This window comes from Cottoperca gobio, chromosome 24 (genome assembly GCF_900634415.1).
Source record: "Cottoperca gobio chromosome 24, fCotGob3.1, whole genome shotgun sequence".
In the NCBI taxonomy this organism is placed as follows: domain Eukaryota; kingdom Metazoa; phylum Chordata; class Actinopteri; order Perciformes; family Bovichtidae; genus Cottoperca; species Cottoperca gobio.
The window spans coordinates 5,226,888-5,252,248 of NC_041378.1; the positions used below are offsets into that span (position 1 = coordinate 5,226,888).

Here is a 25,361-nt window from a genome sequence, read left to right on the forward strand (position 1 = left end):
CTTAAGTGTAACAGTAAATGAACTAAGTGTACAGCAATAACTAGTTGCAGCCATACTAAGTTCCGCCATAACGAAGTGGTACAGCGAATGACTAAGTGTTACAGCAATAACTAAGTGTTCAGCAATAACTAAGTGTACAGTAATGACTAAGAAGTGTTCAGCAATGACTAAGTGTTCAGTAATAAACTAAGTAGTAACAGTCAATAACGAAGTGTACAGTAATAACGAAGTGTAACAAGTAATGACTAAGTGTACAGTAAATGACTATGTGTTGCAGCCAATAACTAAGTGTACAAGCAATGACAAGATGTACAGCAATGACTAAGTGTTCAGCAATGACTAAGTGTTCAGCAATAACTAAGTGTACAGCAATGACTAAGTGTACAGCACTGACTAAGTGTTCAAGCAATAACTAAGTGTCACGCAATAACTAAGTATACAGTAATAACTAAGTCTTACAGTAATAACTAAGTTACCTAATAATAAGTCTACAGTAATAACTAAGTATACAGTAATAACTAAGTGTACATGTAATAACTAAGTGTACAGTAATGACTAAGTGTCCAGTAATGACTAAGTGTTCAGCAATGCCTAAGTGTTTCAGCAATGACTACGTTTACAGGCAATAACTAAGTATACCGTAATAACCTAAAGTGTTCAGCAATGGACTAAGTGTACAGCAATAACTAAGTGTTCAGCAATGACTAAGTGTTCAAGTAATAACTAAGTATACCGTAATACTAAGTGTACAGCAATAACTAAGTGTTCAGCAATAACTAAGTATACAGTAATAACTAAGTGTACAGTAATGACTAAGTGTTCAGCAATAACTAAGTGTTCAGCCATGCTAGCAGCTCCAAGAGGCTGTATGAGACGAAACGCTAACGCCAGCACTCTAACAATAGTAATGCTATCGTGCTGAAGTTAACATGTATAATGTTTACCATGTTCATCACCTTAGTTCAACGTGATAGCATGCAAACCACTAAATACAAAGTACAGCTGAGGCTGATGGGAATGTAATTAGTTTTGGGAGCATTGTCACTTTTCTTAAAGTTAAAATGTTGATGTCTTGATCCCTTGAGCCACACTGTTAATGCAATATTTCAAAACCACTTCTTGACAAAAAAGGGTTTAAAGTTAATGCCTAACACAGCCTTCAGTCGGACTAAACTACTTTATTAACCAGGCGCTGTTGTAACACCCCCCAGAGTGTCTCTGTTCTTTAATACTTAATGAATTTGGCTAAATCAAAGCAATTAAACATGATTTCTTACTGAAAAGAGAACCACAATCCAATTGCCCCAAAGGAGAATGTTCTTAATGGAGAACATCAAGTCGTCACTCAAGGGGGGGTGGCATTAAGAGCTCCCCCACAACCCAATCCATGTCCGCTCCCTCAGCACAGCATCCTCCACAAATAATGGCTTATGTACACTGGCTGGCATATCAAGGGGATTCCAAACAACAGCCACGCTGCCAATCAATAATTCAATGACAAGAGCTAAAGGTCAACGAAGTAAATGCATTTTAAAAAGCACATTAATTTAGTAAACCACACAATGCTAAACTTTTCTCTTTATGACCGGAGCAACAGTTGGGTTTACAGACACACCGACTTCGCACGGCTCATTATTGGCGATTCACTTTCTGACAACGCTTCAGACAAAACAGATAACAGATAAATATATCGCAAAATCACAAAACTGTATTTTTTCCTTTCAAATATTTTCTCCCAACAAAAAAAAAGCTGCCCAACCCCTCGTCTCCTTATCTGCCTCTAGCCAATGTTCTTATCTTTCCCTGTAAATATTTAATAACCTCTTGGAAAATGCTTCTCTAGTGCTGTTTACTATCGTGCTGTACAAGTCAACATAAGGTTAAGTTAGCTATTTCTGCACTAGCAGAATGTTGCTATCAACGTTCACCATTTTTCCATTATGAAAGCATGTGGACAGAAAACAAACCCTGCGACATGGACAGGACCTTTTTATTATTTATTTCTAAAAACGCAAACACGTACAGTGATACAGTGAAAACGGTGATGATAAGCACAGACTAATTAAAAGTAGATTTACAAACAGCAGGTTCAGTCCATCACCTTGGTCTGTGTTTCATTAGTGTTGTTATTACCATTTAAATACATCTCTGCTGTAAAGCCAAGGTTGCATAACATCTTCTTCTTTTAATGTCGCATCAGATGGCCGATTATTTGCATCATCATTTAGTTACATTAGACTTGCCAGCTTTTCTGACCCGGCCCATTTGTTTAAGCGAAAGTGTCGACGGGAACCAGCTGCGGAGCATAAAGAGTTAGGAAAGATTTGCTTCCGTCAGACTCATAAAACTGCTGAAAAACATCTTAATGAATGGTGATTTGATCTAATATTGACAAATCAGACAGCTTTATTAGGACACAAGGAAGATCTCTGTCTATGGTGGTCATTTCTAAAAAATATAGATTTATATAACGGGGATGAATCAAAGCGCTGAAAGAGGACCTGTCCGTGCAATCAGTTTCCTCATTGACAGAACATTTGCACATTGTGCCGGCTGATTCTATTCCTGCTTTGTTGAACGGCAATCATTTCAAAAGCACCTGCCCAAACAGATCACAAAGCCTGCTTTAAAGTGTATTCCTAATCCATGACTGGGATGATGGTGTTGCAATTTACTCAGCCAGTTCAATAAATGCCACATACATCTTTACGCCCAGAGGGCCACAGTGCTTTCAGCACCTTTTTCTCCACTTGTTCAAATTCACTGAAGCTACAGAAGACAATAAATCAATAGCTGGCTGCATAAACCCAACTGCTCTACATCCAAAACCGTTGTTCTGGTGAGGATTTTTGTATAATTTGGAAGACAATCTCCTAAAATATTCTCAAAAGCATCTCTTGCATAAGGTGCAACTAAAAGGAAACCAATGATCCTATTTTCACATAAATTATCTTCCAGCAAACCTACTCTACAATATTTCCACTACTGCTGTATAATTCAGAAATTAACCATGGAAATGAGAGAACTAAATCTAATTAGCATCCTCTCTTCTCTACAATCCAATCACAGTTCAATAAACAACCAACATCTATATTTGACAGCCAAAACAACAGAACGGGGAAATATTATATTGTACATGAAGCATAACGGAGGCAGGAATAGCAAGAAACTGCAAAAATAAGACATGTATGTTTCCATATTGATCAAGACAGTGAAGCATCAAGTATTCGCCTCAGAGACTCTACTGCTTGGAGACTTGGATCATCTCTGCTCATGTTTTGGGGGAGAGGAAAGGCAGCTGTGTCAATGTGCCTCCTGCAAATTTAATTCCAGGTCTCATGAGAAGCTGACTGCATACACTGTATGACAATTGCTTAACAAATCACAGAGACGAGCACAAACGGCAAAACGCTCAACAACAATCGGGAGAAACAGACAATGTTATTCATTTTCTTTAAAACGAAGAACCATGATTTCATCTGCTTGTTCCCTCGCCGTGGAATTTAGCTACATTAATGGAAATATTGTTATTCACCATGGATAGAGAGAAAATATAAGAAGTAACTTTTCATATCACCACAGTCACATAAGGTAGAACATCTCTGCATTGCCATCTGTGGATTAAAATGTATGCAAAAACAGAAATCCTGATTTAACAACTCTGATTGGGCTGTAGCCAGAGGAACAATAAGCTGCACATGGATGAGCAGCAGTCGTTAAACACTGTTGATTATATACCTTTGACTGTGGAGATGTTCAACAGTTGAGCAGCAGTTGTCCACACACAAAATACTAACACCCATTATTCATGAGTGCTGTTCTTTGCCTTGCAAATCAGCTGGAGTCGATCCAGCCAAACCACTTTTGGCTGTTTCGTTGCTATAATGAATTTCTCCCTCTCTGCTTGAAGGCATGCCAACAGGTAAAAAATAATGACAGGTAATATTTGAAATATTCTCCCATGGCAGAAAACTTAAAAACCACAAGCTCGGAAGAAAGATATGCACGATTACTTTTAATAAGAGCGCACTTTTGTTCAATTTAGATGAGTTGGAATGTACAATTGTAATTGGATGCTGTTTATTGTTATACTCTCTTGATGTGTATGTATGCATCTTTCACTTTTGCTAACATAGCGAGATAAGGCATTTGTGCTGCATTCATGTGGTGTGGGAATAATGGAAGAATGTGTTCCCGTAACGCCCCCTCAAGGTGGAACAACAACTCAGGAAACATCCATCAATGTGTTGTTTAAACGCTCTGAGCAATGAAATACAACACATCTCGTCTGTAGCGTCCATGTTGTTTCTACTTCACGACTTGAAGACATCAAGGGGATAAAAGGGATCATCCGAAGAGCCCCTGAATGCACCATTGGCCTCGGCGGAAGTCTGGGCCATGTGCCATTCTAGTTATTAGTTCTACATTCTGGTTAGTTTTAATTAAAAACATGACCTCCTGATTGTTATATTTGGTACATCAATATATTTAAGACATGAGTTATCATGAGATTATCTAAAAATATATATAAAGACGCAGGTGAACAAGTCAAATAAGGCCGATGCTTCAAAGAAAGAGAGTTAAGGTGAGAATTTCAATACAGATTGAGATGCAGATGCTTAACATGAGCAGTTTCTACTGGAAGAACAATGTACCAAAGCTGAGAATAATATGAAAACATTGCAAACAAAGTCTCAAGCAGCAGAGTCAGCAGACAGTATAGCTACTGGCAGCTTTTGTCCACATCTTAAAACACCTTTGTGCTCACATCTCGATACCCACTTCGTCTTATTCCTGCACTAATGTTACGAGCGACGGGATGTTTCTTATATTACACAGTGGATTATGGGTCCTTGACTCCATCACAGGAGAAAAAAGGAGAAATAGTATTATGGTCACATATATCATTGATTTTCTGCTGTTCTAACAACCGAGTTAAATTGGTTTTCTTACCAAGGCTGTTTCCATCGTAACACAAACTGCCATGTGTCCGTTTTACTGTGTCCTCTTATAGAAAGCCCGGTGTTTATGTGAATTCATGTACGAGTGTGGTTTCCTTTACAATAACAGAGGGCCAGACAGAGTGACAAACAGCGGGTGGTAGTGACAAGCTGTCCGATTCTTATGTAGAAGCTGGTGGAAGAAAAAGCCTCGCCTGACAATCTGCGGCAACGAGGCCACGGCTTTAGAGAAATGACAGATCGTCATACATAGATGGAGGCTTACCCCGCATGGCTGGAAGATAAGCCCGTCGACTTCGTGGCTGACCTGGGACGTGAAACTGCCTTCCAGAAGCTGGAAATTAGAAGAAGAAGAAAAAAGGAGGACACGGTTTCAGTCAAGCAAAATCAGTAAATGACAAGATGGGTACACATGAAATGACATTTATTCATAAAGTCAACTACAGCTTTAGAGCATGCCAACAATGCCTAAACAGTGTACAAAAAGTAAGCCAAGTTTCAACATAACTGGAAGGCTTGTTCTCAAGAAATGTGCAGAGTTATAAGCACAAGTCTGCGTCTCGTTTCATCCATCTAGCCCTGGAAATAAGCACCGATCTCTTTGATTGATCATGCATGATTGGGATATCAATCACTAACTTGACAGCGCAGGTTGAAGACCAGAATAGTAACAAATCATTAAGTTCCTGAGGACTAGATAGAGTGGATTTCATCTCTCTCAACACAGCTGTAGGAACCTACGGCTTTATATTAGACGAGGGATTCCCAGGAGACGTGGCAGAGCTAGTGTACAACAAAAGCACATTTTCTACATCATGGAGCACATCAGACGAGGAAACCACAGCAAGACATATTACAGGCCCTAAAATAAGGCTGAATATACAATCTGCATATGGAAACAGATGAATGTAACTCCTCTCTTGATGTTAATTAATGTTTTAAAAGTGAACACGAGAGATATGAGATGAAACTGAAACTGCTTCGTAAATTCCAACCATGTCATTTTCACAAAAATACAAATGTGAAAGAAGTTGTATGTGATGTTGAGCTCTTTGTGATGGATTTCCATACTGCACTGGCATGAAGGGAAACTTGCTGCTGCTGCTGCTTGGAGGGTCGGGAATCAATCTAAAAACGTATCACACGCCTTGGAAAATGTTCAGCTGTCATGTCATACCAAATTCCAAATCTAACAAATGATTGCACATAACTGAAACGGGTAGACTTTAACAGAGACACTGTTGACCATCAATTGTCAGTGAAGGTTTTTGCACAAAAATGGATTTTACTGCAAGGGATCTTTGCTATTCTGTATGTTCTGTATGTGCATGCAGACAGTACATATATTTAGGCTTTCAGGAAATGGCCTTGGTCAATAAAATAGAAAGCATATGCATTAGTGCACCGCCGCAGATATCAGGTATCATATCGAAGCCATCAAGATGAAGTAAAGCGGAGAGCAATGCATTTTAGCCTTACAGTGAGGTATTGAAAGGTGGAACAACAGTGTGCTTTGAGAGGCCTTTTAAAACACGAGTCGTCTCCCGTCTGAATGATAGGAGACAATAAAAAATGAAATGATTCAATTTTGAATGAACAACGCAAGCAGCTCTGTCCGGCTCGGACATTTCAATTAGCAGGCCTGGACAGAGTAAGTGCCTGTTGACTAAGAGATAGCAAAGTGTTCAGACCGTCAACAATCCTGCAGAGCCAAGAAGCATTCAGTACGCAGGAGATGACAGATGCTCAACGCACATCCTGGTGCTGCCTCGGGACAAACCAAATTATAAACCTCAATCACAGATACAAGAAAGCGTGTTATACAACATAATTACATTTTTATATCACGCCATCACAGCGGCACTGCAGGCTCTGCGGTGAAAAGATGCAATTGACACGTGCATTTTGTCCAGCGTTAGACCAAACTGCTCCGTCTCAGCTGCGCAGTGGACGAGCATCCATGACTTAACATTTAGTCTTCTTTAAAAAGTGAGCCGATACTACTGTACTATTACTATAACACATCAGATAATGTTTGCTACAAAGTAGGTTATTTATCCATATTTTGAGATGACTGAAGATACGAGTATGAAGACGCAAATGTCTGAATTATTAAGTGTAATCTTTAGAGCGCTTTAGGTCTGACGTCTCACCCGGGCTAGCTCCTGCAATTCAATAAACCAAATGCAATCTCTCATTGAGCTTTTCTTCTGTCAGAAAGTGTTCTCGGGGCTTACTCTCCATTGTTAAAGTGCCACGTTCACGGTGCTTTTGCAGTGTTTTCTTGATAAGAAAATGCAAATTACTGCACATTTCCACCCGCTACCGTCATCCGAATATTAGGAGTGCGTCGTGCAATTAAAAGAACACAAATCAAACCTCAAACTATGGAAAGCTATGTGGAACATGTGATGGAAATATGCCATTAATGTTGGTCTGTGTGAGGAATGTTACAGTCTCCTCACCGCTCATCGTCTCATCAACGTAGCAGAAGCTTGAGTGACAAGTCACATGTTTCACGTATGTTAAGATGTATTCACTAATTGTGTTTCCATTGCAGTCAGATGGATGGAAACACACTTAAATGTGATTGTAAAAAGGTTTCTCTCAAACAGAACCTGTACGTTTCAGGTCTCACTTTGGCTCCATTAGCAGATGTAACCTGTAAACACGGCTCTCCAGCTGCAGAGCATTAGTTTTAAAAGAGAGAAATATCCTGCGTCTGTTATATTTATACCGCTGGATGATTTCAACTTTCCATAAAATACTTTGATGCAACATCAACACTTCTCAAAAGATGAGTTTGGGGGAAGTAAGTGAAGTCATCAGCACTCAGAGAAGCGGCGCATACATTTATCTTGAGCCACAGAAAAGTGTTTGGTCTCTGCTGTATCTGCAAAGAAAGCAGAGCAACATCACTGCTCTCCAGAATGATGAATGAGTCACAGCAGATCACACAAAAGCTTGACAATCATGCTGACATGGAGAAGGCAGATAGCCAGACTAAAAAGAACCGGTGCCTTTATGAGGGAACGGCGTGTAGGCGGTAAATCTGGGAGTTCCATTTCAGTTCTCTTGCCATCTTAGCACACCCACCCACCATCTTCGTCGAGCACAGTGAACCTTGGGAGGGAGAGAAAGAAAGAAGACTTCCACTCACACATCCTCCTACAGTAGGGAAGTTCCTCGGAGCGGTAATGCAGAGAGGGGGCAGTGACCCTGCTTTCATGGTAAACTCTTTCAGAAAGGAAACACAAAGTTGTGCCTGGTACAGTAGATCTGTGTGGGCGGAGGCGAACAACACAGCCCCATTAAGAGATCACACTTTCGTTGCAGACTCCAAGGCAGAGACGGGAAAATGAGCTCGGGGGGAGACAAATCAACCGGTAACATGCTAAGCAATGTCTTAAGAGAGAGCGTGGATGTCAGGGTGATGGAAGTCTGACCATTTTCCTCTCCAGTGTTTTAACGAGTTTCACAATAAAAAAAAAAAAAGGCACAAAGATGAATGATCGGCGTTAACCGGATAGAAACGACATGAAGTATGCCATTCACCTTCACTGTTCACAGTAAAGGCTTTTTTATTTTTATTAGCCTATCAAACAGGAAATCACCCGCCATCAATCGTAGGTGACCTTTAATCTCCCCTCAATGAATAATAGATCAGCAACAGTAAAATAAAGATATGCAAGTAAGTCTTAAAGGAAACATTTAATAAAAGCGCAGGAGCCGGACTTCTGGAGGTGCATAATGCCACAAAAGCACCTTTCAATCAAAAGGAACCGGAAGCGAAGAGATGATGTAAAGAGCCAAAGTCGTAACGGTTCAGTTTTGTAAAATGTGTCGAATCTCGGGCTGCAACTAATGTTCATTTCAGATTATTATTGATTAATCCAATGACTAACCCTAACCCTAACCCTAACCCAGGGAAACAAATGAGCACCCGCTGTCTGCCAAGAAAAAGAAAGAAACAAATCAAATACATTTAAAGTCTGTGCTGATCTCGGTTTGTTCCCTTTTCCTTTGTGAAGCTATTATCAAATGTATCCCTATACCAGTGGCAACACCAGGCTAACTAGCAAAGCAGTACTAACTTAGAGTGACACACCGACAGATGCATGAACATTGGGCATTTATTAATTAAGCAACAGCTTTGGAGGTGTTTTTATGGACCGTAGTTTCAGAAGCAAGAAAGCATCGCAGGTGGGCAAAGTGTAGCTTTGACTTTGAATCTGAATAACAGAGTGTATGAGCTGCACTACAATTGTTTCACTGGAATACACAATAAACAGAAATGAGTGGAATACAGAATAGGTTTCTAGTATTTCTTTTTTGTCAAGGTGCCCTCCACAGGGGTGCTCACACCAAGGTACGGCAATCTAAGAGGCTGTGAAGGTTTACCGTATAATCTTAATAATCTCTTCATTCAACAACGTACCAAAACCAAATGAATCAGTCACCACCACAGAAGGTGTAAAATACAGGAATGTGTAAAAATGTGCGAGAATTTTCTGTAAACTAACTGATTTAATTAATATATAATAATATTATAAAAGACAAACGTGATCAATAAAAACCTAGTTTTAAAACAGTGTTTTTTCGCTTCAAAGACGATTGAACTGAATAATTAGGAAGCAGTAAGTACACAGTAAAGACCCGAGAAGTACTTATATATGTCCACACCTTATGGCTTATTAATATGTACATGTAAGCAGGACAACGCAGCGTGCTCTCATTATCAAAAGCAATGCCGTGGCTTATTTTTCCCGTGCAATATCGCCAGCTTTTCCTCGGCACACCTGAAATGATAGGATGGATTTTCCATTCCTTGACGCCTTTGTGTTTTCTGTTCAGAGGAGGCTCTGAGGAGGTTTAGGTGTGGGGGCTGAATCAAAAGGCGCAGAGGATGGATTGATATTCCAGTCAGACCACAGGGATGTTGCTGGAGGCTCCTTTCAAGTCTAATGTGAACGGCCCTCTGTAGCCAGTGTGCAGTTCCCTATTAGATGAAAAGCCCACATCAGAGCGAATGGGCCGGGCTGCTAAACCACTGACCGGCCTGGGGTCAAATAAGGTGACACAGAGAAGTTTAACGTTGTCTGACATCTTGTGTTTTGATGGATACGAGTGGTTTCATTAAAACTAAATTACATTTTACACATTCATTTGTGGTGACAGCGAATTGATGACCTGAGACATTAACATTTTAAGGATTAAACCAATAAGAGGATGGTATAAAACTAGACCAGGCAAAGAAGAGGAGAAATATTAGGGAACAGCATGAAATTGAATAGTGGATTTAAAAAAAGAAACGGCGGCGAACTGGACCAATGTCTTGATAAGGGACCGAACACCCCCTAGCATGAAATTAGAAAAAGTTATAGCAAGTTATTGCAGTATAATAAAGAAACCCAAGAAATCTTTGCCCTGAAATTCATAATCGGAGTTGAGGCCCAGGGACACAGCGGCAGCTTACAGTAAATGTCAAATTTTAATTATGTAATTAAAATGTTCAGTGTCAGGATCTCTTTCTCTCAAATGTGACTTTACAGAGCATGAACCCACCTAGATATGACTGTTCTACTGACTAGTTCTTCTACTCACAACTCATTACAGAACAAATCAATACCAAATCTAAAAACAAAGCACAAGAGGCGGAATATCAAGTGGAGACACAACTCGTCTACACAGGTTGGGTGTTTTAGGCGAGCGTTTAGGTTTATTTTTAGCTTCCAAGAACATGGTCGTAGAAATTAATAATCTTTGGCTTCACTCAATGAACTGTTTCTATACTACAACACAATTACTCTACAACTCTTTCCCAAGTGTTCTGCCTGAAATAACTATTACAAATACAGAGAATATGTCTGCAACTGATTATAATGTTCATAATTATGTTTTTGATTAATCAGGTAATTGTCTTTTCTGCATAATGTCAGCCAACAGCTACAAAAAGACAAATTCCAGAGCACAAGGTGGCGTTTTAAAATGTCATATTAACAGTACAAACCCCAAATATGTGGAATTTACTATTAAAGAAGATTAAGAGACAGAAAATAATCAAATTTGAGAAGCTGGAACTGGAAGTTTTTTTGCTTATGAAAATGACTGGAATAATTAATCTCTTATCAAAACAGCTAAAAGCTAAATTTTCCCACAAATCGATTAATTTACTTATCATTTTAAGCTAAATGGAGAATAAAATATGGTTGAAGATAACACAGAGACTGCATGCTGTAGTATGTGATTTGTATACTTTTGTGAAGGGAGTTTTAAATGTGTTTACAGGTCAAAGCTACATGCGTGAAGCGTAGCTAGCGGGTTACTACAAGCTACATGATAAGGACACTAATGTGGGTGAAGCTTTCCCACTGCTACTTAGAAACCTCACCGGGAGGTGTCCGGGTAAGTAAAGATAAACAGACGACCACAAACACGAGCACAGCCCACACACTCAGACAGACAGCGAGTCGGTGCGTCTGAAGAGGCAACAGCCAGGTGCAGCCCTCCATTGGGCTCTAACAGCATGCTGCTGTATGTGTGCCGTCTAAGATAGAGTAGAAGAAGACAGCCCTGAGCCAGAGAGTGCAGGTGTTGGCAGGTTGTCAAAGAATATGTTTGACTTTTTAATGAATAATTGTACACTTTGAATTAATCAATTAATTTATTCCGCCGGTAGATTGGAAAAATAGTTTCCAACTAACCACAAATTAACAAATAAACAAAGCCTAGCTCTTATAGAAGAGTTAAACATAATAACAATGTGTCATTAAAAGAGGACATTTGTAGCTGTTGTTGCTATAAGACAAAAACAACTCTTAATGAAACTGTGAGGGTCTGTTGGCTGCAGCTGATAGAGCGAGGATGATTTTATGTATTTTCTATTATACATGCCGTGCAATTATTTATAAGTAGATCTGATCTGACTGTACTGCATAGAATGGAAATACTCCGGGTATCTATACTCCACGTCCAAAAACTTCTCCAGTCCAACGATACCCGCATTCGATCCTTTTTGGTTTTGCTCGGAGCCAATCACGGGCAAGCATTCTTCGTGTTAATGCGACGTGTGATTGGCCCACTAGTGCAGCAGCTATAACCCAGTGTAGAGATGCCAACAAAATGTTCAAAAGTATGGCTATAACACACCTGTGGCACAATGTGGAAGGATTATTTGAGGAATTTTAGATAGAGAGGGGTAGTGGTGGCATTTTATGCTATTGAATGCTCCCGTTTATGAATGAAGTATAAATTAAGTACTCTATTCATATTGGTATAACTTTAAGAGGACTGGTGCTGGTTGTGGTATTGTAAAAAAGTACCTTAAATTTATACTTGCGTAAATGTACTTAGTTACATTCCATTACTGAAAAATACTCACAATAGCTTTAGTATTATTGTAGTGGATACATTCTTAGACAAGAAGTGAGGAGAAGTTCAGTTCGACCTGAAAATAAGCACAGCACAGAGATTATTAAAAAAAAAAAGCAGCATCCCAGAAGAATTTGCTGTAGATTTATATAGATTTTTTTTGAAAGCAGCTCTGCTGTTTATCGCAGAAGCACTTATTGTTGACAGGGATGGAGAGCAAGGATGTCATGACATCACCACGGGTCAAACAGGAAAGGCAGACGGCAGAATACAATGAAATACGCAGAATAAAACAGAAAAATCCAAAGAACATCTGAAGAAAAACACCTGTTGTCCTGACCCAGAGGACGCTTGTTCCTTTCCTTGAGTACATCAGCCCTGAGCCTGGAAGGCACAGGGAAGGCAGACAAGCAGAACAAATAAAATGAGCTGCTACACTCGAGGTTTCCACAGATTCACCCTCTCTCTCCCAAGTGAATCCAACCTTTACTGTATAGATGTGCATCATCAGATGTTGCGTAATGTCTTGGAGGCTTTGAAGAAAACTAAAAAATTAAACGCTGCTGAGGTACACAAACATTAGTCATCAAGCCCATGTCGGGTGTTCTTCCAAGCAGCATAAGCCCTTATACAACATATCTCCCTCTGTGAGTGGGAGCAGCAGCAGCAGCAGCAGCAGTAGCAGCAGCAGCAGCAGCAGCAGCAGCAGCAGCAGCAGAAATAGCAGCAGCAGCAGCAGAAGTAGCAGCAGCAGCAGCAACAGCAGCAGCAACAGCAGCAACAGCAGCAACAGCAGCAGCAGGGAGAGAGCATGCAGGTGATAGAGTGCAGCTTGTTTTTGAAAGATGGAGGATGGGTGTATTACCAAGGCCTGCTTTATTGCAGAGTATTTCATAAACTGAGTAGGAAACACAGTTGTGAGATACGAGCAGTCTATCCCCCCCCCCCCCGACACCAAAGCAATCCCACATTCTTGCTGTTAATTAGAAGAAAAAAGTACAGCAGGATTACAGGTCAAGGTCAGATTGTACTTGACAAGTTGTCATTCTCTAGCAAAAAGGCTTACAGAAAGATTGTGAAGGGACAAAAAACACATCTTCACTTGTATTAGAGCGGATACAGTAGGCGTGGAATCACCTCAAACTGACTCAGAATTCGAGAAAAATACCAAAGCCTGATTTTGTTAAAGCGCACGCATAAAAGGAGACGGAGATGGAAAAGAAAGACCCCGGGTCTCCATCTTCTCCAACAGCTGCAGACTCGAGAGCTGACAGAGGTGTGAGGTCAGTGAGCAGCAGGGAAACCTGCAGACGGACAGCACTCGGCTAATGAGTAAAGGAAGAGTTACTTCTCGCTACAAACCTGCAAAGACTCTGATCTGGATGTAACAACAAGAGGCGTTCTATGACATAGATTCAAGGGCTGTTAGTGACAACCGCTGGAGACAAAGGTAAGGAGAAAGAGACAGGAAAGGAGAAAGAGTCCCGTCATTGCCGTATTGCAGTTATGTGGTCGACTGCAGACGGTTACTCAATACACTGTCTGGGATCAACACTTAGGCCTTTCACATAAGCAATTGTTTCCCTCTAGCATGACTGATGATGGAGAAACAGTGGGAAGTCTGAGCTGCAGTGCACGCTCTGAGATTTGCACTCAAAATGTTAACGATTTGAACACGGATTACATTTGCAGCGACCTTTTCAAAGTGCATCCATCTAGAACCTTAAACATGGCGTGGGCAGACCTGGCTTTGCAAAGACAGGAGATTTAATACAAAAAAAATTGACATTTTTTGTCTTAAATCCTTGTATATGGAAGAAAACTTGTGTGAAGATGTACCGATTAAATTCTCTGCAACCCTGTCATATGTAGGCCTCAGGGCCACACCTCAGCCACGGGGAGAATCAACACACTACTATATATATTAACATTAAGCCTGAGACCTTGATGCTCATAATGTCTCCTAATGAGCTTCAACCTAACCACAAGCTTGGCATGGAATAGAGGAAACATGCAATCAGAAAATGTCTGTATAGTCTGGAACGGATTAGCAAAGAGGGGGAAAAGTTTGGTCGCCCACTCACTTTGTCAAATAAGAAAAGGAAGCACAAGTTTCACATTCAAAGGTTTAACAAAAAAATGCTTCCTGAATTGTTTTGTGCACCCTTAACACACATTATAGACTTAAACAAATCAAGTCCATATGCAGCAGCCAAGAAATATTTGTTTAACTACTTTGGGGTTGCACTGTTAAAAGTTGCATTCAAAGCAGCTCTCAGTACACAAACAATAGACCGCCAAACAAAATAGATTCTTTAATGCACCAGTGATCGTGATTTTATAAAAAATCATTTACTCATTCTCAAGAAAGTCAGTTCTTCTGGCTATTTCGCTTTCAGTACATACTCTAAACCTTAATCTCACCCGCTGTGATTAGGTTTGAACTCCATTAAAACCGTATAATCTTAAAAAAGTATCTAGATTACTACTTTTCAGGTCTCTAGCCAAATTCAATCTCAGTTCAAAATGTGGTTTCAAGATGAGATTTAGTCTCGGATAAGAAACTCATTATTCCACCTGAAGTCTTTCTCTCTATCTGGACTCTGGGTGACGGCCGGGGGTCAATGGGAGATGCCAGTTTTATTAGGGGGAAACGTTAATTCAGTTTAGGCTTCATTTCGTTAGATGATAAATGAGCGAGGGATAATCTGTACTCTTCGAAGAACCAAGACAATTTAACACCATCTCATTTCCTTTTGTGATTTTTTTTTCATAGAAATCTGTGACTTTATTAAATCTGAGTCCCATTTAATTGCTGTGTGCTCTGCAAATGTTTGTCTTATTCAAACGGGGCGCACCTCGCCGAAGGTTTCATTTTCAAGAATTGAATAAGGGCAATACTCCAATTTAAAAATGTTCCCTGCTTCGGAGAACGATGAATTTAGTTGGACAAACCATATTAAACCATATTTTGTTGAAATAACATTATGGGATATATTTAGAATCTAAAACAGAGAAGAAACTAAATGAATGAATCATTTACATTACAGGTCATTTAGCAGATGCTCTTATCCAGAGCGACTTATAGTGAACTAAGTACAGGGACAGCCCTGGAGCAACTCAGGGTTAAGTGCCTTGCTCAGGGGTACAATGGTGGCAGCCTGGTATTGAACTCCCGACCTTCTAGTGTTTTGTTTGGACGGCGTACCACTGGACCACTATCACCACGATACGAAGCATTTGTTTCTTAAAGAACGACTCGCAGGTGTTGACCCATCAACGAAACTGTCAATTGATGGATCAATTCATCATTGAAGCTCTACATGCCCATTAAACGTGCATACGTGAGACATTAAAAAAGAACATGCTTGGATTAGTTGTTTTTTTATTACTTGTTAAGCCCACTCTCTATGGAAATTGCAAAAAAAAATCATCATGAGTTCTTTGTAGCCCCAAACCCGTAACACTCATTTCTATAATCCGTGGAGGAATATGAAGTTCTACCTTAGAAAACAGATTCTCTGTGGAAATTGCCAATTATTTTGACTTACGTGAGCAAAGAAATAACCAGAACTCACGGTCTTGACTCGATTTCTAATTCCTTTAAAAGGATTACACAGACCTCTGCCAAACACTCTTTGGTCGATCTACCAGTGTCCATTACCAGAAGTCCAACCGGGGTTTCGCACTCAAGCTGTGATCGGAGAGTCGATTGATTGTAATTTTGGCATTAATGATATATCTCCATCTCAAATAATACATCTACCCAGCTAGTCTTCATGAAAACTAATGACAGTGCTTTGCAGATATATTACTGCTCTCTGCAATGAAATGCAATACTTCACTTTGTTTTCTGTGTTGTTTTTGGATGTTAATGTGACAAGAATATGTACCGTAAGTGAGAAGCCTGGTCCCCCACTGTCTTGTTCATATCAGATGAATGTCAACAAATCCACCAATCTCTTAAAGATAAATCATGTATTATTGTGAAGTACCATTAATTTCAAAATATATTTTGTCAGTCAAGTCCGTTGGACCTTCACAAAAGGGAAATTCCAAAAAGTATTATCTGGTTGTCCCAATGTACAATTTCTGGAATACAAAAAGGGTTCTTTGTAAGATAATTGGACTGGTGGAGGAAGCAAAAAAGAATAAATGGTCCCAATTTGTGGGAAATGGCGGCATGAATGTGCAAGTGTCCGAGATGAAAAACAGCAGCTTAGCAACAGACAAAAGCGACCAGTCTGACTGAAATATTCCTAAAAAGAATTTCTGGTGGATAAGCCATGAAGTAGAGGGTTGTGCTGGTATGAATTAATGAGCCAGATTCCAGTTCCCCTCTTGTAATGTCCCATACAACAGAGATATGACTGTATGGGGAGCAGATGGCCACTGCACAACACAATAGAGCAGTCAGAAACCAGACATAGTTCCAGTGAATTAATTCCTTCATCAACATGCCCCTCAAAGGGAAGGGGCGATCCTTCAAAAAAAAGGGTCCTTAGAGGAGTAGACAGCGCAAGGTTAGACCAGAGGTAACCTAACTATTCATATTACGAATTTTACAAAGACGCCAGGATATCAGTGTTGGCGGAGAAAGACATGGGACCACAACAAAAGAAATGTCTAAAACTTCACCCCCGCCGTAGACTTTGATCATCTGCGAATATGCAGTGCCAAGATTTCCGACTGATCTTGGCCCGAATAAAACATCAAATTAATTGTGCTCTGACCCCCCCACAGACCTGATATTAGGGCCCAAGTGTCGGCCTTTGAAGAAAGGCTTAACAGCTATTCGGAAGATAAAAGCTCTGATGTCCTTAGCCTATGAGCAGCACAGTACTACAACCTGAGCCGTGATCATTTATTTATTAAATGACAACTTCAAGGGAAATAAAAAAAAATATGATCTGCACCAAAACAGTCAAAAGAAAGTGACTGAATCAATGTATTTTACACGTTCTCTTGGTATTATAAAGCAAATACAGCAATGCAAAATGTTCCCATACCTACGAGCTCATGCAGTAATGACAGTATATTGTAAAGCTTTATTCCATTGCCATCTTTTCACATGAATCTACTTACAGTATACCTCACGGTGTATTCGCACAGGCAGAGACAAAGACGTAGGAGGAGGCATTCATTGGCAATCATGGACGAGGCTCAAGGCATGTGTTTGACCAATCAATGATACCCAGTGCAGCACCGTGATAGCGTCTGGGCTACCGGATGTACGAGCTACAAAGCAGTGCCTTTTTGGTGGCCAAGAACACCATATTGAGACACTGGCTCCTGCGGTCAAAACATAATTAAAGTTTTTATGTTTCTATAAGGGTTCCTGGGTTTCTGGCAAAAGGGGCTACATGAAAATCAGAATCAATGACTAAATCTTGGTATATGTGAAGTCCACCAAAAATGAGCTCTCACTCCAACTGTGAAAAAGGACCAGATGACAACATCCCAGAACTCAGTCTTTTACATCCCCACAAGGCATCTGAAGGTACATGGTCATCAGCCTTTCCCAAGCTCCCAATACACAGAAAGATTAGATGGACAAACTAACGGCCCCTCAAGTATCTTTGAAAGAGTAAAGAACGGGTCCACACCTCCACAACCTGGTGGACTCCTCATTCCTCCGCCCTGAATCTTAAGTTTAACATATAGTAGAAGCCAGAGTCTTGAAAGACAGTTTTCACAGGCATGGGTCGGCATATCAAGAGCCCTGAGGCTGTACCTGGTCGGTTCCAATGGGTCCAGCAGGCCACGCTACCAAGTACTCACCTGCAGATCCCTCCCTCAGGCCTGACTCACTGAGGGGGGCCTGTTTCTCTATTCTGGGCGAGATTGTGCTTTTCACAAGAGGCCGATACATAGACGTCTTCCAATTGCTCTCGCTTTGGCACCTCAAATGAGACCGATTTGGGTTCAAAGGAGGTAACTAACTGACTCACAAATGTCATTTGTAGATGCAATATGTAGGATATCAGGGTCATCTTGATTACCGTTTATCTTTGTGGTCACATCTGTGAAAGAAATGAGGAGAGAAATTGGGTGGAAAGTGATAAATGCCTTTGTTCACATTACCTTGCGTGATGCATGAATGTCAAAGAAGGGTTTATTTCGGACACTGAAGGGCTCCTTGGTTTTGTCAATCTGTCCAGTCTTCATCTTTTCCATCCGGGGAAAAATTATCTCCTTTTCCATGCATAACAGTCGGGTATTGAAATCACACTGGCCAACAGGCTGTCCCTGAAACATACAAAAGAAAACTCAGTCATCTCTTAATGTAACTGGGGAATTAACTCATTCAGACACACAGAGTAGCTGTACTCTTTGGTTTACAGAGAGCTGAACATTAACTTCCATGGCAACACGGTTAATCTAACTTGTTGGGAGACAGACTCCAACTACACCAACTCTAAGGCATACTTTGTGCAGCTTCCTAACATGTGGGAATATGGTGATGAGCCATAGGATTAGTTCTGGAGTGTAAATGACTTGTCAATTAGTCACCTGAAATCAATTACTTTGCTTTAGTTGCGTTTACATTTATTTTATATATTTTTAAACACCCAAAACTATCTGGTTCCAGCTTCTTACATGTCAGTATTTGCTGGTTTTCTTTGTCTTTCTTTAGGTTTTGATCCAATAAGGTTTTGCTAAGATATGTGAACAAGTTAAATTTGCTAAATTATGGTCATTTACTATGTTTTCAATTAGTCAAGCAAATAACAGATGAAAATAACAAGTCACAGTCCTAACCAGAACTAAACTTGACAAACACACAATAGCATCCTGGTAGGATTAATATACGTGTCTGTAAGTCTCTTCATAAAACTCTTATTTCCATCTGCACCACAGGTGAGCAGTATGCAGGTGCACACAGTCAGGCAACCAGACTTTGACACGAGTCGAGCTCATGGGAACGTCAACATCAAAAGTGCACAGTACAGTGAAATCTCCCCCCACTATGTCACTATGACAACAGCTTCGTCCCATCCTTGGGGAGACACACACACACGGTTGTTCTCCACAGATAAGCACAGAGACCTGAGCCGTCACTGCCTGTCAGACAGACCGCAGGGCCGCTGAGGAAGAGCAACGGTGCTTCAAACCTCTGTGGTGGACCACTGTGGCAGGAAACAATACAAACAACACTCCTGCTCCTGGTTATTAGAAAAGCCAAGTAACAAATTAAACAAACATAACTGTGGGGCCACTTTAAAGTGTTAAATTGAGGCATAGAAGTTGTAAAGAAAGTAACTCTGGTTAAGTCATTAGACGGGCAGCTCCACAGATCTCCGCTGCGCAATTGACATATATATATATACACGTGTATATATATACATATATATATATATATATATATATATATACACATATACATATATATACATATACATATATATATATATATATATATATATATATATATATATATATATATATATATATATATATATATATATATATATATATATATATATATATATATATATATACATATATATATATACATATATATATATATATATATATATATATACACACACACACATATATATATATATATATATATATATATATAAATAAAATTTATTTTTTGGGGGGAAATGGACTAAATGTATGACAACAATCTGACATTTAACATGTCTTAGAAAATAAATATTAAACGGTGAGTATTTACACATTCGTTGGTCCGACACAAGAGGGTTAGGGATCAATATGGTCCTGATCTATATGGAGCGGCACGGGGCAGGAAGGTGCGACTCAGGGGGCATTAGTATTCTGCTCGGTTACTGTTTGGTGAAGGTCATCTCACTTCTCAAGAGCTTTCTATGTAATTAATTATCTATGGAAAATATTTTTTTTCCAAACTGGATGAGGAGGTGGATGCAAATGATTAGATTAAATTCTTAATAAGACTGTACTGTCCCATGAGTGACTATGAATGAGGACTACGCCCTGTAAGGGTGAAGTGTGTGCAACATTTCAGCCCATTAATCCTGCATCTTCATCCATTTGACTGGTAACATTTAGAGCTGGAATGATCAGTCAATACATCAAGTATTTTGATAATTAAATAACCATTTTTGTCATTTTAAAAACAAAAAAAGCTAATTATTCTCTGGTTCCAGATACTCAAATTTGAGAAAGAAAAAACAACAACTTGAAGCTTGGGCTCAGAGTGATGAGCAAGTTTTCTAGACTCAATAACTAAACAAAAAACATCAGATGCATAAAAAATTTGAATATTTGTTTGATGTAGCACAAGTAAAAATTAGTCATTAGTAGTAAACTTGCATTAGTCAGGCGGCCTGATGACTTTTCAAGGACTTTCCAGGCCCGCAGAAAGCGGAATGTAGTTAAAACATTAACATTAAGTAACAACAACATGTACAACATATATATGAATTCAAGCCCTTTCAATGACTTATGTCTATTTCTAAAAACTTCCAGAGACCTTGTTTTTTTTACCCTCAAATTCAAAAATGTGTGCATTTCAAGGACCCCTGGGAACCATGATGCCTTCTTTGTGTTGCCCTGTGTGGTGAAGTTAGTAATCGTTAACAACGACGTGATAATGGAGCAGTATGCCATGACTGCTGCGTGTCTGTGACTTTCAGTCTGACTTGCTAAATGCAGAATAAACAACTCTAGAAGGACAATTTGGCGACTGCAAATAAGGTCAAAGGCACATTTCTAAGTTTGAGAAACTTATTTCTCAATACTTAAGCAATACTTTGAGGAGTTGTTTTTATTTTTTAGTGTGACTGCAAAAAAGAAAACTACACTACATTCTCCTGGAGCAACAGCTGGTATCATGTCCCACACATTCTGCACCATCTGTCAGCTGTGTCATCAGGACAGAACAAGATGTAAGTGTGGATGATTCAAGGCATGTGCTGTCCACGGCTGTTCAACAGGAAAACACAGCCGATAACAATTTTGTTACTCCAACATTGTCCAGGAATAAAGTTCGATCGTATCAGTGAAATCCCCTTATCATTGTTTTGCTGTGAATGCAGGAGATAACATATCTGGATGGCTGCCATTTATTTGTCTGCGCTGCTCCACTTTGACTTGTCACCGTGGGTTCGAGGCAGGCCAGAGCCCGTTTCAACGGAGCACACAGCACCAATTACAACAAACAACACAGCAATGGATCGGTCTTGATATAGCGAGATACCAATCTATACAGAAATGCCTTTATCTGCTTTGATGCCAATAGTGCAGATCACTTCAGGAAACCTCTGCCTATATAGCCTCCAAATACTATTCTAGTCTATTCTCTACAGCTGAAACTATTAGTCAATTAAAAGTTCCCCTAGTTAACTTCTCACTTGTGAGAATTTGCTGATTGTCCTTGTCGCATGTGATGGTTGACTACATATCTTTGGGTTTTGGACTGTGGAGGCGGCAAACTGATTATGGAGGACAATTTAAATCCTCAAATATAAAATGTCTTTATGTAAAGAAACTCAATGGTTCAGATACTCAGATGTACTGTAAGTATTTGTTCTTCGTATTCCATGACAATAAACTTAAAATATTGTATATATATAATATATATATGGGAGGTTTTCACTATTTTTTGATGTAAAGCCAAACAATTAATCAAGAAAACTAACAGATAATGAAAATAATCTACATATCTACAGAGACAACATATCCTACCTGTGGTTATGAGTTGATATACAGTATTCTCATGTTTCTTAAAATATGAAACATTATTTTATGGAACATGAATGTACAGATGCATGAATGGAAAGAGTCAAATTCCAACAAGGTACACTTCAGTGCATTGCATAACCCCTTCCATGGATAAACTGAACAGAGTGCATAAAGAATCTATATATAAATACTCATTAAATGTTAAACACCAGAGAGCTGCGGAATCGGAAATAAAAACCTTCTTCAGTGCTGCAGAGGCTGATGGATGCCCTCAAGAATACAGCACAAAAAACAAAATCTTAAAAAACAGAAAGAAAGCTGACAGTGCTGGGAATACTGTTAAAAGCTGCGTGACTGTCTGCTATAATTTGGAATAAATGACATTATACTCAAGTGACAAAATCAGTATAAGGACCACTCAACAGAAGCTTAATGTGCAGCTTCCCTTGGGATGTTTAACAAAAAAATAGAAGCTTTTAGGCCTAAAACTGTTTATACCAACATACTGTATCCGTTTGCATCATGGAGCCCAAACCAAAAGCAGTGTCTTGAGGCAGATTAAAAAAAAGGAGATTTATTCAGAGAGTCATTTATTTGTTCTCCATTTGTTATTGCTAGTATGCTGGATACATTATCATTGGGAAAGGACACGTTCTTGTCATTACAAACCATTTAGGGCTGTTCCCAGGACAGAATGTTTTGTTTTTGAGCAGATTTGAAAATCAGACTTTACCCACAGGAGAGCCTCCATCTTTTCTACACCACCTTCCTCCACTGCCTAACATTATGAGCTCTGTTCTTACATTTTCTGGTTTCTGACCTTTAAAAATACTTTATTTGTGTCTTTTTACGACGATAGTCTCTGCCGTTGTTCTGTAAGAGCCCCTGAAGCCTAATGTTCCTGCTCCTTTATGAGTCACTTTAATATCCAGAGGGGCTTACCTCCGAGATCAAAAACAGCATAGAAAATGCATTTTGCACATAGCAATGAGCCGCCGGATCACCGTTTCAGAATTTTTGAATTACGACTATTTTTATTTCAAGTACAGATTTATTTTTATTATCCTCTTATAATTAATCCAATAAAACATGCTTTGGGGGAGCTGTGCTGACTAAAAAGGCAGGTGCAAGCATTGGTATTGTTAATTTTAAATTAAATGTAAAAGTTTCAGGCTTTTATAGTTATCAAATAAAGAGCGTTGCTGCCCCCTCAGCTACATTTTAGTACAATTATCCCCATACTAACCACCTTCTTTGCTTAATGAATGTCTACGTTACACCACATGCTCCGTGGAGACGGCGAAAGCCAAAATGCAGATGAGGCCCAGCGGAGAGGTTGCAATTACAATTAAATTAAAGCAACTGAAGTTTACCGTAAAGTCCTTGTTTGCTACTAGTGGTTTACTAGATACCAACCAATAAAACTTGAGCACCAGAGCTAGTGTTTACCTAGCAACTCGTACCTGTTCTTATCGGCAGCCGTCATCAGAGTGATGATGCCGTTGGTTTGAAAAAGCGTGATGCAGCCGTCTAAATCTGCACCTAATCAGAGATTATTTTTCGACAAGATGAAACGCAACAAGTTCAATCAAAGTGTCAAGACATTTAGATACAGGACATTAAAGGCCCTGTCACACATATCCGTATGACAGAAACGTTTGCCGGCGCATATGAAATATCGGCAATAGGTTGATATAAATTAAGGGTAAATTGTGATCGTTTGAAGGACGCAGACGTTACGCTGAACACGCCAGACATACACAGCTCCGTATGGCAGAAACGTATGCCGGCGTATATGAAAATTAGCTCAAAATGTGTCAGAGTCCAAATACGTCCAACTTTTCCACAGCGGTGTTGTCGCTGACGTACCTAAATTTCCCTCGGGATGAATAAAGTATCTATCTATCGTATACATAACAAATTATACGCATGTCAAACATTGATAGCTTATCACTTACTTATTTAAAACGTATCAGAGTGTCTGGCCAACGGAGCTGGAAAAGTGCCATCTGGTTCACGTCATGCTGATGCTGGAGAACGGCTAACATGCTGAACGCTAGCTGTACTGTAGAAACACGTTTAATAAGTTACTCCGTCGTCAGGCATAATCTTAACATCGGGTAGGAATAGGTTATCCACTCGTTATCAATACATTGGCTGTAGGATTCACCGTCAGCCGACGTAGCCTTTATCTAACGTTTCTCTAACGTAGTCAAGTAGGTATTTACGTAGGTAAGTATTCACGTAAGTATTCACGTAGGTAAGTATTCACGTACTATATTTACGTAGGTAAGTATTCACGTACTATATTTACGTAGGTAAGTATTCACGTATGTCTAACGTCACGTAACGTCTGCATATCTTATGAAGCACACGTCGGGTACGTCCAGTAATTTTGAACATGCTCAAAACATCAGCGTTCAACAACGCACCCCAGCGTAACACAGTGAGCTCTTAACGAATACTACTTATACCTTACCTTATATCAACGTACACCAGCGTGTTGCCGATATTTTGTATACGCCATATTTTTGTATATCTTATGCATTCGTCTGATACATTTTGTATTAGTAAGTGATGCGATATCAATAGGTTAGACATGCGTATCTGTATACGTTCACTTTTCCGATCCGATGAAAAGTTGGACGTATTTGCACTCTGACATATTTCCGTATGAGCCGGCATACGTTTCTGTCATACGGATACGTGTGACAGGGCCTTTAGAGAAGAGCTTTTTACAGCAACGTCAAATATATGTATTTGTTGTTGTGCTTTCACCACATCTTGTCAGCTCCCCCACAGAGGGGGCGGGGGGGGGGGGGGGGGGAACAGTGTCTGACAAGAAGTAGCAACTTTTAAGACAAAAAAGTTTTGTTTTAATACTTTGCAGCGAAAGCAGAAATAGAAAATTCCCTCCATTGCTCGACTGATAGTCTGGGTCAACCAGTTACATGGTTGGCGAGGTACTGTACACATCAGCACTCTCAACATCATAACACTCTGTAGGATGACTTGAATATGAATGGCTTTAACATGACACTCATTTATCTTTATCAAAATCCACAGAAGTAAGTAAGCTCTGACCCTTCCCTCACGGCTAAATCCCCCATCATGGCGAGAGGACACGCACTTCTCATTACGCTCCAATCAAAAGAATCCAAATACTGTGCTTCACCCGACTTTCCAAACAAGTAGGTGTCACGTTAGGCCATGGGCCTCGCAGGAGGGGTGTTCTCCTTCCCGCTGCATTTCCATCCTCACTCTCAGGATGGAGCCTCGGTGCCAAGGAGCAGCCCACCACAGATAATGGAGAAGGCTAATAATGGCCGGCTAGGATCAATACAGCAGCGCTTC

The 25,361-nt window shown here is 39.8% G+C and overlaps 1 protein-coding gene across 1 annotated transcript in view; it reads right to left on the reverse strand.

Moving 5' to 3' along the window:
- Window positions 1-12,342: 12,342 nt before the first annotated feature.
- rngtt (RNA guanylyltransferase and 5'-phosphatase) overlaps window positions 12,343-25,361 on the reverse strand; it is a 36,569-nt gene continuing 23,550 nt past the window's right edge. Inside the window, exons 10-11 of the mRNA XM_029462599.1 lie at window positions 18,417-18,581; window positions 12,343-12,408 (exon numbers count right to left, since the gene is read on the reverse strand). Coding sequence (XP_029318459.1) covers window positions 12,376-12,408; window positions 18,417-18,581 — 198 coding nt within the window. The 3' untranslated portion in view covers window positions 12,343-12,375. The remainder of the gene's footprint in view (window positions 12,409-18,416; window positions 18,582-25,361) is intronic.